General features: G+C 48.4%; 1 protein-coding gene across 1 annotated transcript in view; it reads left to right on the top strand.

Moving 5' to 3' along the window:
• Positions 1-2,272: 2,272 nt before the first annotated feature.
• The window catches only part of Bend3 (BEN domain containing 3), a 33,480-nt gene continuing 15,752 nt past the window's right edge, over positions 2,273-20,000 (top strand). The window contains exons 1-3 of the mRNA XM_034524959.2: positions 2,273-2,578; positions 16,480-16,527; positions 17,000-17,196. Of these exons, the coding sequence (XP_034380850.1) occupies positions 16,491-16,527; positions 17,000-17,196 (234 nt within the window). The 5' untranslated portion in view covers positions 2,273-2,578; positions 16,480-16,490. The remainder of the gene's footprint in view (positions 2,579-16,479; positions 16,528-16,999; positions 17,197-20,000) is intronic.

Raw genomic sequence — 20,000 nt, 5'->3', positions numbered from 1 at the left:
TGTAAGTCCAGGTCTTCTGACTTCCTTAGGCACCCCAACACATTAGCTTTACAAAACATTCACATGAATGAAAACAAACACAAAATGCTCACAAAGACATGGGACTAAATTTCTTTTATAGATAGCAATGAATTCCATTTCTGTCAATAGTTTTCACACCCTTAAAAAAAAAAAAAAAACACCACTTTCTGTTTTTTGGAAACAAGATATCACCACCTAGTGAAGTTTGGCCTGGCACTTTCTAAAGAAAAATCCCACCACCACTGTCTCCAACCGGCTGGGAGCAGAGGTACACACTCCCAAGGCAGTTCTGCTAATGACTTATTTGGGACACCAACTTACTTCATTTACCTTGGATGCTAAATCCAAAACCAAAACAAAACACATTGTATTTGACCCCAGCTTAGGTTTCTAACACTTTGAACAAAGAAGAGATGATTTCTATTGATTTTTTCTTAGACACAGTGAATGGTCGGCCAAAGATAGATCCCGTCACAATTCAGCATAGCGTTCCTTCTCTTAAAAAAACCCGAACACGGTCATTTTACATTTATAAAGCAACACAGCAGAGCGGTTTAAATGCAAAGGGAGCTTAAAAACTAGCCGTTCCTGACTCTTCTGGGAAATCCTAGAAAACTTAAACTGATGAAACGCAACGTCTCCTTTTATAATTCTAATTATAACCGTCACATTAAATTGAAGGTGAGGCTCAAACTGCTGCATCTGTTAACGCAGTCGAGTGAAGTGCTGTACCGTGCGTGTTATTTAACGCGCAAGTGTAAAAGTCAAGTCCCCTAAAGAAATCCAAGTGCTTCCACTTTGTCTCCTGGGAATGTATAAATTAACCATTCCTCCTCCTTTCCTCCCCCCCTCCCTATTTTAAATGTAGATAGGGCGACCCAAGCCTTTTGAATTTGAAGGGCTGCTATCTCGGGCCCATTCTTTTCATCATCCTGTTTTGAATGACACTGAGCACGTATAGATTCCCTTGTAAAAGCACCCCTAGGATGCTGGGCTCCTTTCTCCAAGCGGCTAGCTAATTTTGCATAGTGATTAGTACTGACTTCTCCACTTCTGCTACCCAAACACGGCTCCAGAACGTTCCACAGTTCCTCCAAGTCTTCGGTGACCCTACTCTGTGTCATTAGATTTCAAATCAGAAGGGGAGGAACTTGCGTAATGATTAAATTCCCAATTTGTGTGAAGACACAGTAATCCCTGACTACACGTTAATTCCAGCCCTCGGCCGCGACTGGGCAGCCAGGAGGCTGCATGTGCGTCCTTTTAAAATCTATTCTACGTATTCACTGACCGCGCCGGGCCGGGCCACATGGTCCTCTCTCGCAGCCAGTCAGCTGTAGGCAGCAGATGGGATCATTTGCATTTTTCTTTTTATACATTTTTTTTTTCCATCGGCAAATTAAAGGACTAAAAAAAATTTTTTTTTTTTACGTCCTCATTGTTTACTAAAACCACGCACGCGGGTTAAATGTTGACTTGGGCTTTTCTCTCCCCCACCCCCACCCCAAGTCCCCGAAAGTTGGGGAACTGACGGGTAGGTTTCTTATTTCTCAACTCGGATTCTGCAGTCCGGGAAGCTAGGGGGACAGTCGGTCTTAACTAACTCGGGGTCTGGAGTTTCCCGGTTTGCCGCGCGGAGCCCCGTGGGTCCGAGTTGGTGGCGTGAGGGTCCCCGAGCGCGTGCTTCGCTCCGCAGCCTCAAGCGGCCAAACTTGGGCTCTCGGAGCTCAGGCTTTACCGGAGAGGGCGGCCACCCTGCCGGGGGAGTGGCCAGGGAGCCCCCGGAGCCGGGGCCGCTGCTCTCCAGCGTACCCCCCAACCACGAATCCATGCGGACGTGGAGCGGGGAGCGCACCCCGAAGTCTTTGTGCCCGGCGTGGCGCGGGAAGGTCCGCGCGAGGGTGCAGCGCCACCGCCGAGCGCCCCAAAAAGCGAAGGGCGCGGGCGGAAAAGACACGCCGCGTTGCCTCGCTCCCCTCCCCACCCCCCCAACCTCCCGGGGTGAGAGAAAAAGTAGAGAAAGAGGCGCCGGGACCACGCTCCGAGCCGGAGAGCACGTAGCGGAGAATGCCGCGCGGCGCTCTCCCGTGGGTGCGAGCCGCCCTTGTGGGCCGGCAGCCGGCGCGGGCCCACGTGGAGCCGCGCTGTGCAGGCCGAGCGCGCCCGCCCCGCAGCGCGCCCCAGCTCCCCGCCGCGGTCGCTCACGCCCGAGCGCCGCCGCCGCCGCCGGTCCCGCGTGTGCCCCGCTGAGGGGGAGGGGCGGCGCGGTGGGGGCGGAGGGCTTGAGGTTCCACTGCAGCGGGGGCTCCTGTGTCCTTGTGCGGAAATGACACACGGAGTCCCGTCACGTCACGCGAGAGCGCAGCGCACGGACACACACAAAGAGAGGGGAAAATACACGGCGCCCGCCCGCCCGCCGCCCCCAGCCAGTCGGCGGGGCTGCCCCGGCCAGGCCCTGCGCGCTCGGCCCCCACTGCGGCCCGCGCGCCCGCCCCCCGCACGTGGCGCCCGAACTCGGCGCGGGCCCCGCTCCGCAAAGTAACAACTCTCGTCCCAGGTGAGTGCGGGCCCCGGGCGGGGGCCGCCTGCGAGCGGCTCGCCGCCTCCGCGCGGGCTGGAGGGGGAGCGGGCGCCCACGGGCTCGTCGCGCCCCATTGTGCCGCGCGCCCCTTTGTGCCCGCTCGGAACGCCGCGACTCCATGGCGTTCCGGGAGCACGCGCGCCGCGGCCGGGGAGGAGGAGGAGGGAGGGGAGGACGCACGGTGGAACGGTCCGCGCCGCCGCCGCCAGGCCGGCCCCACTCGCGCCGCGCGCCGGCTCTCCACCCCCGGCGGGCCGGCGATGGAGCGGCCGAGGGCCGCCGGGGAGCAACTGCGCGGCGCCGGGGCGCTCGCGCTCGACCGGCCTGTGGCGGGGATGGAGGGGTGTCAGAGGGAGCAGAGGGGCGGGGAGCCGGAGGCCCGAGAGCCGCCGCTCGGAGGGACGCTGCCCCGGGGAGGCTGCGGAGGGAGCGAGGCCGCCGGCCGCCGGGAGCCGGGTGGGGCGAGCCCCGCCGCCAGGGGGCGCGGCGCCTTCCCGGGCCGTTCCACGGCGCTCCGTGGTTCCCGCTGCCCCGGCTGGAGGCGGGCCCAGCGCGGCGCTCTGGGTGTGCACCCCGGCGAGCGCGAGGCCTTCCCGGCCGACGGTGGAGCCGGCCCGGGGCGCTCGCTGCCTCTCGTGACTTGTGCCCGCCACGATCGACGTGATTTCCCACGTAGACTTGGCTCGGGCTGGGGCTGTGCGGTGCAGAGTTGTGAGGGCCTTGTGAGCCGGGAACCGGTTCATCTGAGTTTTGTTTTTCTTTTATTTATTTATTTATTTATTTATTTATTTTTTAAAAAGTTTTTACTGAAATAGAAGTTTGATCACTCAGGTGGCCCACTTGGGAGTATTTTGGAGGTGGAGGCCAACTAGAGATGCTCTGAATTTCACTGTTTGTGAGTCAGAGAACTCCCAAATGAAAAGAACTTCCAAGTTAAAAGTAACTTTTGAATGTTTTCCTACAAATAACACGTCACGGGGTAGAGAGGATGGTACCAGAAATCTAAAGACCCAGGAAACCCAGGCGCGTGGAGAACGTGTGGAAACGTCTCAGATAGAGAGAAGTTTTAGGTTTTCCTTTTTTCTGGTTCCATGTCTGCGGTTTTTCTCTTTTTGTGACAATCCACTTTTAATTTATAGGTGTTTGGGTTTTGTTTTGTTTTCTCGTCTGGGAGGTCGAGGAGGGCTTTGGACTTACAGATGGTGGTGGGCAGCCACGTGGGTGCTGGGAACTCAACCCACGACCTCTGCAAGAGCAACAAGTGCTCTAAAACGCTGAGCCATCTCTCCAGCCCCTAGTTTATAGTTTCATGTGTAACCTTACAGGACTTCAGCTTCCTGGAATACTAGGATTTAGCCAGGATTTTTTTTTTTTTTTTTTTTTTTTCTTTCCCTTTCCATTCCTTTTGAGACAGTCTCCTGTGGCCCCTGCTGGCTTCAGACTTGTTTGTTATACAGGCCTAGGTGATCCTGAATTCCTGTCAAGTTGGGATTACAAGTATTTGCCACTGCACCCAATTTTTGTGGTGCTTGATGGAAATTAGGACTTTAGTTACGGTAGGCAAATTTTTACCGACTAAGTTATATCCCCAGCCCCAAGGTTATTATTTGTACATTTTAAAAAATCTAAGCTTTTATATATATTCTTATATCAGACCAAGACACACATATGGGCTTTACTAGAGAAGCTTTTTCTTTTTGTAAGTCAGCCTCTTACTGTAGCTCTTTGAATGACCTGGAGTTTGATATTTAACATGGCTGGCCTTGGAGACCCACCTGCCTAGGCCTTCCAGACATAGGATTAAAAGTCTGTTCCACCACACCTGGCTTGTTGTAGTTGTTTGGTCTTTTTGGAACTGAGTCCCTAAATTCTGTCCTGTCCTGTCCTTGAATTGCTATGTAAACCAGGCTGGCTTCAAACTTAGAGATCTGACTGATTCTGCCTGTAGGGGGTGGAGGTGAGGGTGGGGGTGGGGGAAGGTGTTAAAGAAGGCCACACCACCTGGTTTTTGTTTTCCCTGACTGGGTCTCACCATGTGTCCCAGACTGGGGTGGTCTTTTGGTTTCTCATCAACCAGGCTGGCCTCTAACTCAGGGATCCACCTACCTGTCATTCCCCTTTCTCCTCCCAGGGTGGGGACCAAAAGTATGAACCACCATGACCACATCAGAGATGCCGTTTTACAGTTAAACAGTAAAGTTAGCTTTCTCTACACACACGAGAAGACCAGTTAGCCAAAAAGACGGAATAGCCAGCATTCAAACAGCCTGTTAGAGATTGACAGGTTATCTGGGAACTTTTTTGGCACCAAAGGTGGGGGCAGAATAGGAAGAGGATAATTGGACTTAACCCTGACAGGTTTGATTGGGTGAGGATGTAAGATCCTGTAGGAGACCCATCTAGAACTGTCTAGAAAATCCCTAAAGCAACAGGAAGGGAGCAGCATGCTTTGGAGAATTGCATTGGCACCAGCAATAATAATTTTTACAGGAGACTAAGGAATGGTGTGTGAGTGTGTGTTAATTTTGATAGGTGAGACTGTGCTTGCTACTCTAATCATACTATACCCACTAATGAGCAACACAACTTGGCATCTGTTTTAGAATTCATTTTTGGAGTAGTAGAAGAACTTCTATTATTTCTTGGTGCTTAGAGGGAAACATTCATGCTATCTTTTCTAGCCCTTGGCCCGGCCGACCTGGAACTTGATGTGCAAACCAAGCTGGCCCAAACCTTCCTCCTGACACTCCTTAGGGCTGGGATTATAGAATCGTACTACCACACCTATTTGGGTGGGGGTTGTTGTCTGAGACAGGGTTTCAGGTAGTTTAAACTGCCCTTGGACTCCCTCTACAGCCAAATCTAACCTTGCGTCATCTTCCACTTAAGTGCACACATGCACACGTGCGCATGCACCCCTGTACCCCTGTGTGTGGAGCAGAGGACTGTGTACAGGAGTGAGTCCACTATAGGTTCTGGAGAGTAAACACCAGTCATTGGATCTGGTGGCAAGAACCTTCACTTGGTTCGCCATCTCCCAGATACCCCCCCCCCCAAAAAAAAAAAAAAAAAAAAAAAAAACCATTCCTTGACAAATGATTTTGTGAGCATCTCCCTGCATTCGGCCCTTTTCTGTCCCAGAGCTGACTGGACCTTCCTCCCCTTCTTGAGACTCCAATATAGCATTGCTCTGAATGTCACCTCTGCCCAAAATTTGTGAGTTCTGGAACTAGGTGTGCTCAAGTCAAGCCAGGAGCTCTGCGTTTTAGCACTCCGTCTCTAGTGTGTTAAACAGGGCACTGTTTCTTCAGGAGCAGTGGTTCGTGCCTGGCATGTTAGTTGGAATTTTGTCTGAAAAGCAGACTTATACATATTTGTTTTAGAAGTACGGTTTGCTCGGCTACGGCTTTATTACACAGCTCTCTCACTTGTTTCTTTTTTATTTACTTGAAGGCTGGGGTTGAGACGGGTTCTTGTCCTGTAGCACATCTCCAACACACAGTTCTCCTTTGTCTTCCTCTTAAATACTGGGATCGCAGACATACAGGTCAGTGCAGCTGAGTTCAGCTCCTCTTTCTTGCTCAGGGTCTCTCTATGTAGTGTAGGCCAGGCTGTACTAGAACCCATGATTCTTCTGTCTCTGCTCAGTGCTGAGTTTCTACCACTCCAAGGCCACCAGCAGAGACTTTCTTGAAACATAGATTTAAAGTCAGTGCTCTTAAATTTGAAGGGAAGATTGACACAGAGGCTTACTCTGTAGACTGGCAGGTCTTGAACCCCTGGTCCAGATACCCAATCTGGTCAACCTTGTGACATTTTTTTGTTGTCTGCCAATGGCCCCTTTCTCCTTTGCCCATCTGATTTTCGTTTGTCAGTGGTCACTACGACAGCTGCATAAATCACTCACATGCAGGTCTGTTGGTTTGAGCCTGTAGCAAGTGCTGGGCCAAAGCTTGCCTGGATCAGCCAGACTGTGCCCAGAACACTAATTAATTAGCTCATGTGCTCCCACGACCGGACACTTGAGAAAGTGGACAACACAAAGGAAACTCCGCTTTTGACTCTTAGGAAAGTGAGTCCCCTTTGTCCAGTCCCAGAGTGCATGCCGGAGCACGCTGCCTTGCCCTCCTTGAACCAGTTTCTGGATGCCAGTCTGAGGGTGAGCCCTTCCTGAGGCTAAAGAGACCTTAAAGGAGAACCAGCTAGCAGGGAAAGATACATTTAGGCAGATTCAGAAATCTCAGGGACCTGCGGATTCGAGCATGGCTGTTGGGCATGTGGGCCAGCAGGCAGGGCTGTGTGACTGCCCTTCCATGTCTGCTGCGGTTGTGTGCTGGCTGCAGAGAGAAGGCAGCCACAGTTACAGCTTTAGTAAAATTCAGGGGCAATTGCTTTGGTTTTCTGAGGACTGGTGTTTCTCAAACTGCATTTGCAGTTGTATCTAAAAATAGAAACAAATTGCAAACATGTCCTGCAAATCCCATGGGTAGGACACCGCTGCCAAGAGTGCCTGCTCTGAGAGCTGAGGCTCCCAGCCGACCTGTGACCTCAGAGACAGACCCCATGAGGGCAGATGGCATGGGAAAGTCTCCCAGTCCTTGGAGGACATTTGATTTCACTTCACTCCAGCCTGGTTCTTTCGTTTGTTTTAATAATAATAATAATAATAATAATAATAATAATAATAAACCAACTTTGTAAAACTTTAGGATGTTTGCTCTAACTTTACAGTTCTTTTAGTAAAAAAGAAAGCTAAAAGTTAAAAACAAAAAAATCACTAAAGACTGTAAATTTATTGCACACACTTTTTAAATCACAGTACTACAGGATTGGAAGCAAGTGAATCATGAGTTTAAGGACAGCTGGGCTACATAGTGATATTGTCTGTCTGTCTGTCTGTCTGTCTGTCTGTCTGTAGGTGCACAAGTGTCATGATGCATGTGTAGAGGTCAGAGGACAACTTTTAAGTAGTTGGTCCTCTCTTGACATCATCAGGATCCCATGGACTGAACTCAAGTCTGGATGCTAAGTATCTTACACACTGAGCCATCCATTGGCCTTAAACTTTATAAGACATCATATTGAGTGCTGTGTGGCAGTCACTTCCTCCTCTGTCGTCTGTCTGTCTGTTGAGACAGGGTCTCACTACGGTTTCCTGACTGGCTTCTGACTGACTGACAGTCTGGACTATCCTCAGACTCAGCAAAGCTCTGCTGTGTGTGGCCATCATGTTTTTTATACTTGTGATACTTTGCACAGTTCTGTGAGGTGAGGTGGGTGTGTTCAGTTCCACAGAGGAAAGAGCTGAGTTTTAGGCAGGTGAGGGACTGTGTGAGTACTAAATGCTCAGTGTTCTACCAGCGCTGAAAACATGGCTCTGTGGCCGAGAGTGGCAGTGGCTCTCATAGAGGATCTGGGTTTGGTTCTTAGTACCCACATAGCATAATTCCAGTTCCATGGAATTTAAGGCCTCTTCTGATCCCAACTACTGAGTCATTTTACCAGCCCAAATTCTATCTATCTATCTATCTATCTATCTATCTATCTATCTATCTATCTATCTATCTATTTTGAGTCAGAGTCTGGCTGGCCTTGAACTCAAAGAGATCCTCCTGCCTCTACCACCCAACAGCTGGGATTAAAGGCATGCACGTAGCCAAATTTCACTTTTTTGAGGTTAGGGTCACTACTCCTCCCTTGGTCACCTGAAGGCTCCTCTGGCTGGTTGACAGGTTCAGGCATCTAAGCCCATGGGATTTGGGAAAGTGACAACCAGGCTTCACTTCCAGTCTCTTAGAAAGGCTGAAGTGAGATCATCAACTTGGGACTCCACCCAACCCTTCTCGATTCCAGGTCTCCATCACATCTTTTAAGTGAGGTCCAGAGGGTGACCCTTTGGTCCCCATCTACATAGTAAGAGGTTGGTGTGAGGGTTGTGTGTAAAACCCTTGGAATGTGTAGCCAGCCACACAGAGACTACCCTAGCTAAGTGGTCGCACCTAGAGCAGAGCTGGCATGCAGCCAGGTCTTAGAGCATGGCAGCTGTGAAGGGGCTGGAGGAAGCTTTTAATTTTCATTAAGCCTTTCGAGTCCTCAAGCTTGTTTTAGTAGCATACTCTTTGAAATGCTTGGAGCATATTCTCACTGCTTTGCCTGTTGTGTGTGAGGGAGTATATTTCCCATTGGGAGCCACAGTTCCCATTGTCCTGGACTCTAGTTTCTTCTTACCTTTTTTTTTTTTTTAATTTATTTTTATTTTATTTTATTTATTTATTTTTTAAAAGAGGGTTTCTCTGTGTAGCTTGGGCTGTCCTGGAACTCACTTTGTAGACCAGGCTGGCCTTGAACTCAGATCCACCTGCCTCTGCCCTCCCTAGCGCTAGGATTAAAGGTGTGTGTCATCAGGCCCAGCCCAGCTATGTTCCACTCCTGAGGGTCACAAGCTCCAAGTAGTTGTTGGTAGTGAGTGCATAGCTTTCCTTCTGGAAACAGACCTTGAAGTGAGGAGGGTTTGTCTCTGAATGCTGAGGTCAGGTGAGTGTGGAGTAAGCCTGCTGGCCGACTTCATGGTAGCTTCTGATTTAATGGGGCAGAGTGCAGAGTCAGCGGGCTGGCATTGAACCTTAAGTTTCACAAAGCCCTCAAGTACTTCCTGTTTCTGGGTCTGCTGCTTGTCCTGCATGCTGGGCACCCCTGAGTAGAGGCTCCTCCACTTGGTCTCATTTGTCCTTTCTGGTAAAGTCTCTTCAGAGAACTTAACAGGTATGGTTGCTGAGTCGCTCTAACCCGAGCTGGCAACTCAGAAAACTATTCTTTTGGAACCTAGGACCAATTAGGAAAGCCATAGGGGTCTTGTGAGGGCTGGCCAGAGGACTTGCCACACGAGGTGTCCCTGCTTGCCATCACCTTCTGCCCTGTTTCTTAAGGACCGGTTCCCCAGTCAGATTCCTGCTAGCTTGCTCCTTCCTCACGGTCCACCTGGCCAGCCTTCCTGGCTTCTTTTCTGCTCAGCTCCCAGGGACCTCCAAAGAAAAGGCTACGTCTGACAGTTTCATTACTGACCAAAGACATTCTGACTTCGTCTAAGCACATCCAGCCTTTTGATATTGTGACCTGGATATTAACATTTATAAAGTTCACAATGGAGACAGGCACAATTGAGTTATAAGACAAGAACATTTCAGATGTCTTAAGTTTGCAACTTCTCATTGAGCTATATTCATAATGCAACCCACACGCCATAGGTTGGATGTCTCTGCTAGACTCTTAGTTTCCTCGTCCAGCGGCAAACCCTGGAAGTGACTAGTTGAGATCTGGCCTAGTCCGCTTCCAGCAGACTTACTCCTCCCCTGAAACTTAGCTTATTTTGAAAATGTAGTGGGGAGGAAGGGGGAACGCTTGCTTACCTTTAATCCCAGCACTGGGAGAGCAGAGGCAGGCAGATCTCTTGAGTTCGCGGCCAGCCTGATCAACATAGTGAGTCCCAGACCAGCCAGGACTGTGGTGAGACCCTATCTCAAGAACAAAGACAAAAAGGACCCCCAAACAGGACTAGTGAGATGGCTCAGCGATTAAGAACACTGGCTGCTCTTCCAGAGGTCCCGAGTTCAAATCCCAGCAACCACACGATGCCTAACAACCATCTGTGGTGTGGTCTGATTCCTTCTGGTTGTGTGTGAAGACAGATAAAAAAATAACTTTTAAAAAATATTCACTTAACAAAAAGAACCCTCAAACAATTATTTTCCGTATCAAAGAGTTTCATACTTTACTATAGAATATTTAGAAAGTAGAGGAAATTCTGAAGAGCCATCCACAACCCTGCTAATTGGAAGGAATTAGCATTTTGGCATATTTCCCTTTAGCTGCTTTATGGCCTTTTAAATTTACATAGTTGGGATATCCCCAGTGAACTTTGAAGTATGTTACTGTTAATTGGGTAGCCTTATAATGAAAAATTGGTTTTGAATTTTTTTACATAATTTAATGCCCATCTCTTCCTGCCAGTTGAGGAAGTCTTCTGCTTAGGAAATGTGCAGACCTCGACTTCATAGCTGTGTGTCCTGGAAAGAGCAACAGTGGTCAAAGTCCACTCAGCCAGGACACATCTGGTCGCTCTCTTACATGTCCTGCCCAGCGTTTTGTGTGGTTTGTCTATTGTAGCAGGCCAGTGGAGCTCTCCACACCTGCGCTCTCCTCAGCAGAGGGCAGGCTATGAGATGAGAGCAGGCAGGAAAGATCAGAGTGTGTTTGTGTCTGTGTTCATGTGTGTGTGTGTTCATGTGTGTGTTCATGTGTGTGTGTGTGTGTCTGTCCCACCTTCTTCCTGCCAGTTCTCTGCTCACCTCTGCCCTGTTAACCTGTTAAAGGCTCAGAAGTTTCAAGTGTCTGAGAACACGTGGGTAATAGGAAGGTCTAGTCCAAGGTCGTTAGACTGGGAGTTCGATAAGAAAGCTTGTTACATCTTAGTGAACGCCAACAGTTATTTCCTGGGTGGATTTCCCCCTTCTAGTCGTAACTTTGGTTAATTCATTCTCTCTCTCTCTCTCTCTCCTGAAAGAAAAAAAAAAAAAGACCTGCATGGATCTGCATTGAGCTTGTTTCTGACTCTGTAAAAGTATTTTGCTATCAAGCCTGACCATCTGAGTTGTATTTCTGGGACCCACACAGTAAAAGGAGAGAACCAATTCTCACAAGTTAACCTCTGCCCTCCATATGAGCCCCGTGGTACAGATGTGCGCCCCCCCCCCCATATACACGTGAATATAAATAAAAGTAATATTTGCAGCTGAGCATGGTGGGCTATACCTGTAATCCTAGTCTCAGCATTTGGGAAGTAGAGGCTAAAGAGTCAAGAGTTAAACACAGCCTTAAATAAACCAAACATCTCACTGTAGTGAAGAGGTGGAGGTCACAGAAAGCCCAAGGCAGAAGGATTATTCCAAAGTCAAGGGTAGTCTTGGCTGCATAGCAAATTTCAGGCCAATCTAGGCTACAGAGTTAAGATCCCGTTTCAAAAAAAAAAAAAAGAGGGTGCAGTTGCATATGTTAACCCAAAGCCAGCATTTGGGAGGCAGATTATCCTAGTTAAGGTTACTGCTGATGAAACACCATGACCAAAGGCAGTTGGGGTGGAAGGGGTTTACCTGGCTTACACTTCCACATCACTGTACATCATCACAGGCAGTCAGGGCAGGAAACTGGAGGTAGGGGCTGATGCAGAGGCCATGGAGTAGTGCATACCTGCTTGCTCCCCATGGCTTGCTCAGCCTGCTCTCTTATAGAACCCAGGACCACCAGCCTAGGGATGGCACCACCCACAGCAGTCACTAATTAAAAATGCCCTTCTGCTGGAGCTTACGGAGCCATTTTCTCAATGGAATTCCCTCCTTTCAGATGATTCTAGCTTGTGTCAAGTTGACATAAAACTAGGCAGCACACAGAGGCAGGATTTTGAGAGTTCAAGCCACATCTCCCACCTAATAAGTCAGAAGTGGTGGGACAAAAACTAAAGCTGGGAGAAATATTTTGACTTTTTAAATTATCTTTAAATAACCATAATGATAAATAAAGCCACTATCAGGAAATATAAAAACATTTTCACAATGTTGCTGTATCCCATGTCTGTATTCATGTAATACACATAGTATCTTTGGATGGTTTCAAGTCACTGTGTAGCCAACCCAGCCTATCCTTCTATTGCTTTTGTCCTGGGATGACAAGCATGGGACACCGGTGATTCCTGACTTCAGGTGTGTGTGTGTGTGTGTGTTAAATTGGCCGTGCGTCTGGCTGTGAACTTCTGGTCCTCTTGCATCTTATGTCCAACATGCTGGGACTTCAGGCATAAGTTACCATGTATTATGGCCAGGTCTGGTTCATATGGTGCTGAACTTCCAACCCAGGACTCAGTGCTGCTACTGATTGACACCCCCAACCCTTGGCTGTTCCTTTGGACACAGGTTTTTAGTCAGGCTGTCCTTGAACTCAAGATCCTGGCATTATAGGTGTGTACCACCATGTTCAGCTTGACAGAGTTTTTCCCTTTTCTTGTTTAGACATTTCTGCCCCATTGGGAGACAGCCGATGTGTGTGTGTGTGTGTGTGTGTGTGTGTGTGTGTGTGTGTGTCTTCTAAAACTTCAGGTCTGCTGAGGAACAAGGGTTTGAAAAGGAGTGTGATGGAAGCTGCTGGCTCCTCCACAACCTGCAGTTTTGCAATTGGAAGGAATGTCTGTGGCATGCTAGGCATCTGGGTCTTCTGTGTCCACCCACAAAGAGCATGTGACCTTCCACTAAGCTATGACCGGGAAGTGGAGGTAGCAGCGTGATACACATCTCCATTCTACTAGCCTGAGGATGTAGGGAGTGTCCGGCTTGACCTCTTCTTGGAAGCTTCCTGCATTGTGGGGGTAGGGAGGTGTCGCTTTCCATGCCTCTATCTACCTGGCTTTCCAGGTAGCTTTCTTAGAGCAACAGGAGATTTGGGCTCCTTAATTGCTGCTGGCCAGAGACCTGAGTGTGGAACTGGGTTTGTGTTCCTAAAAGCACTTCCTAGAGGACAATTGGTGATTTCTGTTTCCTGCCCGCCTGGGTAGGAGGTACACACTTAACTTACTTTCAAGCCTGCCTCTGCCTTTCTTTTGCTGTGGGACACTGAGCAGGCTCCTTGCCTCAGGATTCTATATTGCTAGATTTGGGATTAAAGTTGCTCTGGGACAAGGCGGGTCAGGTATGTAGAACAACCAGTACCTCATCTCCCTCCCCTCCTCAGGAAGCAGCGGTGGTAGCCTTGGGTTTCCAGACCACACAGCTTCTCACTGAGCTTCATCTGTACTAGCCTAGGCTCTGCTGCTGGTCCGTATGGGAATGGAGGGTGCTCTGGAGAACGCTATGCATGTCTCGAATGTCCAGGAAGCCAGGCGGCCTGGTTACCTCTTGCTAAAGCCTTCTTGGGTCCTTCCAGGTTCTTCTGTTTGAGGTGGTTTGCATGCTGTTCCTCCGTAGTCAGCTTCTGGGCCTCATAACTAGGTGCTAAATTTTCTGGTTTCACATGATTTCACATGATTCAGAACTCTGTCTCATTCCGACAGATTCCGTGAGAAGCTGGGACTACCGTTCCCTTGCCTGGCGTCTGCCCCTTGGCTCCATGGTGCTCCCTATGTGGCTAGCGCATAATAGGTAGGCAGGTATAATGGTGAATGAATCTGTCTCATCGACCCTGTCTTCTTGTGTGTGTGACCTTTGTGATTTTTACTTAGAGTCTTTGCAGGGCGTTTATACCATCATGTCTTACCCCCAACTCTCTGCTGTCTCCTTCCAGTCCTTTTTCTCCCAAGAATATAATGTGTAACTGGACATGGAGGGACATGCTTCTAATCTCAGCACAGGGTCAGACACAGGGCCAGACTAGGCTCCTTAAAGTTCAAGGCCAGCTTGGGCCGCATAGTAAGATCCCGTGTCAAAACAAACCGAAGCGTAGTTTATAGAAGGTATCTGCCTCCTGGTTCTCCCAGCTCTTTTGCTCACTTTTGCCCTCTATTGGAGGGAATGGGTCATGTGACTGTGTGGCAGCATTTCTAAGGGCAGGCAGCAGGCTTGTTGAATCCCAGGACCTAGAGTATATTTTCTGATGGATCTCCTGACTGGGAATAATACCTGAGCTTCTGCCTGGTACTGCCAACCTTCCTGACTGCTTGAGGGACTCCCAGCTCAGAGGAAAGTTTACTTGTTGTAGATAGAAGGTGGCACTAAAAGCCATCTCTGGTAAAAATGGCGTATGGACCCTTAAAGTTGACATTTGTTTTCTGTTGGCATCACTTTATGTTGTTCTTCAAGTATGAGATAGCGTTGAGTGGGAATTATTTTTAATTTCAAATCCATCCGACTTTAGTCCTCTCCAGTAGTGGTGCACAGATGAAAGACTGCCTGATTCCGGGCGACACTGATTCCTTACAACATCTCTGCTGTGCAAGTGTTGCTGTCATCAGCTGTTTGTTTGCCTGGTGTTCTTTTGTTTTGTTTTATCACAGGTCTCTCTGTATCCCTAGCTGTCCTAGACCTTGATGTGTAGACCAGGCTGGCCTGGCCACACATTCACCAAGACTCACCTGCCTCTCTTCAGAATGTTGGCATTATAGGCTTATGGAGCCATGCCCAGCCAATTAACCAATTTCAAAGTTATTATTTTGTGAATATATCAGCTAGACACCATCTTTCTTACCCTCTCCTCCCCTTTTACCCCTCTCAGTGCGTTGAGCACATGCCAGGCCATGGCTACCCCATGTAAATAGTTTGTTGGATGCTAGGGTAGCATCTCTTGTATAAATGTCTCAAGATACACCCTGTTCCCACTTCCTCAGATCCTTAACCAAAGTGAAAAATGTGTCCATAGTTATCTCTATCAGATGTAGGAACCACAGATCCCCAGTGCCAGCATTAAAGGATGTGGGAGATATATGTATATAATAAACATATATATCATATGTGAGATATATATATATTCATTCAAACATCACTTGTATTTGTGTGTTTTGTAGAATTTGAGGTATACCAGAGAGCAGTCTCTGGTAGTGATAGTTTGAGCTCCGTCATGACTGGTGCATTTGGACAAGGATGGTTCTGAGTATTTTTCCCTCCTCCTGCCTCAGCCCATGCTTGGTCTGTTTGGATTTCCTTCCGTGTTGCTTCTGAAGGAAGCAGACAAGTGTTGTGCAGTTTTAAATTTTCTAATCACCTTATAAAAACAGATGAAATTGGGAGGGATGGCCCTGTGGTTAGGAGCTCTGGCTGCTCTTACAGGGCACTTAGGTTCGATTTCCAGCACCCATGGGATGGCTCACAACTGTCTGTCATTCTGGCCTCTGTGAGTACCAGACATGCATGTGGTGCACAAATACTTGCAATACATATGCACACATAGTTGTGATACACCCATACATATAAGTAAATATGATTAATGTAAACAATAAGTGAAATTAATAAATAATTTTCCCTAGCTTAGTAAATCTAAACTATTTCAGCATGTGATAAAGACAAGTGAGATGTTTTACGTTGTTTTTATTGGGCTGTCTGAATATGCACTAACACTGGTGCATCTCCATTTGGCTACGTCCTGAGTATGTAGTTCCATGTGTGGCTACATCACTAGTTGCATGGGGGTATTTCACTACCTGGCTGCTGGTTCCTCAGCTCTGTTTATTGAGACCACAGCCTCTCTCCTGCCACTGTTTTCTTGTTTTGAGACAGGTTTCTTTGTGTAGATCTAGCTGTCGTTGAACTAGCTTTGTAGACCACATTGGCCTGGAACTCACAGAGATCTGCCTGCTGCTGCCTCCTGAGAATGATGGGATTAAAGGCGTGCACCACTGGGACTACCTCCCTTCTCAGTTTTTTTAGTTCCTTGGCAGGGATGAGAAAGAGACCATCCACCTTGGTGTCTTAGAAGGTCAGTTTGTTTGCTCAGGAACATTACTAGTAAGTGGTTCTCGTCAACATTCTGCTCATACAGTCTTGTAGCAGGCTCTAAGCAGTGAAAGGCATGCTTCTGTGGACCTGGCACAGAGGGTACTTTGGCTGCACATGGTCCTTTAATCCCAGGACTGGAGGCAGAGGAAGCAGCAGAACTCTGAGTTCAAGGCAAGCCTGGTCTACATAGGGAGTTCCAGGGCAGCTGGCTGCATAGTAAGACCCCAGATCTCTTTCTCTCTCTCAAAAAACACAATGGGTGGGTGGGGACACACTTAAATCTGGGGCAAAGCCTTTAATTATTGGTCCTAAAGCTGGGTTGGGGGTGAGGGAGTTTCTGTGTGTGTGTGAGGAACATTAAGGAATAAATCAAGCAATAAATGAAGACCTTGTCTTTATCTTTTCATTTAGTGGAATAGAAGATGAACTCAACTGAATTCAGTGAAGATGTAGAAGAAGGTAAAAACAAAAAGTTTTCAATTGAATATTTTTGAATAGGTTATACATTCATATAGTCCCAAATTTAAAAAGTGTCTAATGAAAAGTCTTCCTTGGCAGCCCCTTTATCTACAGCCTGTTTCCAGTTGCCTTTTAAAAGTAGAGAAAGGCAATATTTAGGGGTGGGGGGTGTCGTTCAGTTTAGAGGCCTTGGCTCTGGGTTGGGTGATTAGACCGATCACACATTTATTACCCACTTATACTCCCCTCCCCCTAAGGACTTTTAAATCCACATATTAAATTGACGTGTGATCGGACTGTACAGCATTGGCAGGCAGTAGGGGGATCCTGTTGCTGGAAGTGCCGGTCAGCAACCTCCTGACAATGCTAGAGGGTAGAGGGTAGCCCCCACACACCTATCACTTAGAGCTCCATCGCCCTCCCAGCAGCCCAGGTCTTCCCTACTGAGCCCCCCATTTCTTCTCTGCCATAGTTCTAAAAACTAACCCTGTGAAGGTGGAGGGCGGCGATGCTGTGCTGGACTGCTCCCGGAACTCCAGGGCCTCTGAGAAGCACCCTCTGGACAGCGTCCTCACTGCCCTCCACGATTCCAGCAAGCGGAAGCAGCTGGGCAGCGACGGCCAGCCAGACTCTGTCCCCAGTGTGAAGAGGAGACGGTTGATACCTGAGGTGAGGGCCTTACTCCCTCTGGTCCTAGGTGAATCTCTGCACTTGTGGGCATCTGCCCGGGCGTTGATTCTTGGGTCTGAGACAAGGGTTTCACTTATGCTGTCTCATGTCTAGCTTCCCTTTTTAGAAGGTAGTCAGCTGAAATGCTGTGTCCTTAACACTGAGAGCAGAGTCTTCACAATACAAGCATTTTGAGTTCTTTGTTTTGTCCTGCCTTTAGGGATGCGGGGGGGGGGGGGGGGGGGCATTTGTTAATGGCAAACCGTGTTAACAGATGCCTACCATGGCTGTCCAGCAAGGCTGATCCTGGGCGAGCTAGGCCAGCAGGTCTTTTCCTAGATCAAGACCATCATTTATAGATACAAAGGGATTGCTCCTAAGAAACTCTCAAATGACTCTCCTTCCAGTTTCTTTCTCTTTAGAGACAGGGTCTCTAGCCCTGGTGTCCTCACACTTACAGAGATTCACTTGCCTCTTAGGAGTGCTGGGTTCAAGGAATGTGTCACTGTGCCTTGGCTGTCTGTGTCTTTACTTAGTCCTAGAGATTGGACTTGGTGCTGGGCATGGTTTACCACCCAGCCACACCCCAGGTCTTTGTGTACTTATTTTATTTGAGACAGTCTCATCAAGTTACCTACTCTGGGCTTTAATTTACTCTATAGCCCAACAGACCTGTAACTTGTCACTCTCCTGCCTCAGCCTCCTGAGTGACTGGCATTACAGGGCTGTGTCAATTGGTTCACTTTGCTACATTTCCTTCTTCCTCCTTCTTGGCAGAATTTTGTCACTTTAGCTGGCCTGGACACCCCTTATAGACCAGGCTAGCTTCAGACTTGGAGAGCACCTCTTGCCTCTGCTTGCTGTGTTGGAATTCATACTACCGCACCCAGCTGTGCCATTTTGTAAACTCTTGGGAGTCTCCAACTCCTGATTTAGACCCAGGGTCCCCCTAGCCCTTTCCTTCCTGTCTCTCCTGGTTCTTTGTCCACTGTAACCTCGATACAGAGTCTTCTCTTTCAGCCATACCTGATTCGCTGTGAACTCACACCTCTAGGGTGTGAGCAAGACACTCTCCAGCCTTTCTCCTGGCCTGTCTCTATTCATCTCTGCCACCCACCAACTTGCAGAAGTACCTTCCACCAGGCAATCTGATGAAGTCTGCCAAACACAAAGAAGTAGAATCACTAAGAAAACCCAGACTGGGGCTCAGTGGTTAAGAGCACTGGCTGCTCTTCCAGAGGTCCTGAGTTCAATTCCCAGCAACCACATGGTGGCTCACAGCCATCTGTAATGGGATCTGCTGCCCTCTTCTGGTGTGTCTGAAGAGAATGGTAGTGTAGTCACATATATAAAATAAATAAATACATCTTTTAGGAGGAGGAAAAAAACCAAACTAGGATATAACTGGAAATGAAAACCTTAGGACGCCAAAGACCTCAGCAACAAGCCCAGCCGCAGAGGCATGGAAAGTTGCCTGTTGTATTGACCTGGACTAAGGGCTGAGAGAATGGACAGAGGTATATCTGCTTCTCACAGCCTGGAGGTAAAATGTACTCCATAAAGTAGTAGGGACTGAGGAGTGAGGCTTAGGTGGGTGTCTAGGCTGGACACCCTAGGCTGGAGCCTTCTATGGTCCTTCAAACACCTTTCGTTCTAGAAAAACATTTTCCCAGACTCCCATACCTAGCTCCAGATCTTCTGCCTTTAGCCCCACCCCCTTGCCATCTTGCTCTTTGGTTTTGGAAAAGCCAGGTACACATTCTAACCTGTATGTGCTGACAACCTGGAGTTTTTGTCCTCGGGGCACCAGGGATTCATCTCTTCCCTCTTCCCCCTGAGACAGGGTCTGGTGCTGCTCAGGTCAGCCGCTTGTGTCTTGGAGTGCTGGTCCATAGGTGTGTGCCAGCACGGTGGTTTCTCGGTGCTGGGGATACCAGTGTACCAACTGAGGCACATGCCCAGCTGTCTTAGTTACTGCTCTTTTGCTGTGAAGAGACCATAACGAGGCAGCTCCTGTGGACGGATGCATTGAATTGGGGGCTTGCTTCAGTTTACAGGCTATTAGCATCATAACAGCAAGGAGCAGGGTCCAGGCAGTCACTGGAGCCACAGCTGGGAGCCTATTCTGATCTGTGGCCTGTGGCCAGCACCAGCTTTTTAAATCTCAAAGCCTATCCCCCAGCCCCCCAGCAACACACTTCTTTCTGATCTTTGAATACTGCCACTCTCAGGTGACCAATATGACATGGGAACCATTCTTACTCAAACTACCACGTCAGCCCTTAGTAACTGTTTATAGTCTTCTTTATAGAGATGAGTCTTCTTACGTGTGTACCTAAGCCTTTCTTTTCCATTCACTCGTGTGCGTGTGTCTGTGCGTGTGCTCTGATGTTCATGGAGAGGGGAGAGGACAACTTGTAAACAGTTGTTCCTCTTTTTCCACCGAGTTCTGGGAATGGAATTCAAATCATTAGTCTGGAAGGCAGACACCTTTAGATTTTATTTATTATATATATTTTATGTGTATCAGTGTTTTGCCAGCATGTGTGTCTGTATTCCACACATGTGGAATACATGTGTGATTGCCTTCTGCTCTCGGGGGCCAGAAGGGGGCATTGGGTCTCCTGGAACTGGAATTCCACAAACCAAAGCTGGGTCCACTGGAAGAGCTGCCAGTGAATTGCTCTTAACCATTGAGCCATCTCCCCAGTACACGAAGAAATTTAAACTTCTTCCTGTAACTTCGGTTATCTTTCTTTGTTTTATTACTTTAGTACAGTGTTGAACAGAAACGATGAGAGGAG

The sequence above is a fragment of the Arvicanthis niloticus genome, chromosome 20, assembly GCF_011762505.2.
Source record: "Arvicanthis niloticus isolate mArvNil1 chromosome 20, mArvNil1.pat.X, whole genome shotgun sequence".
In the NCBI taxonomy this organism is placed as follows: Eukaryota; Metazoa; Chordata; class Mammalia; order Rodentia; family Muridae; genus Arvicanthis; species Arvicanthis niloticus.
This window is presented reverse-complemented; position numbering and strand designations above follow the sequence as displayed.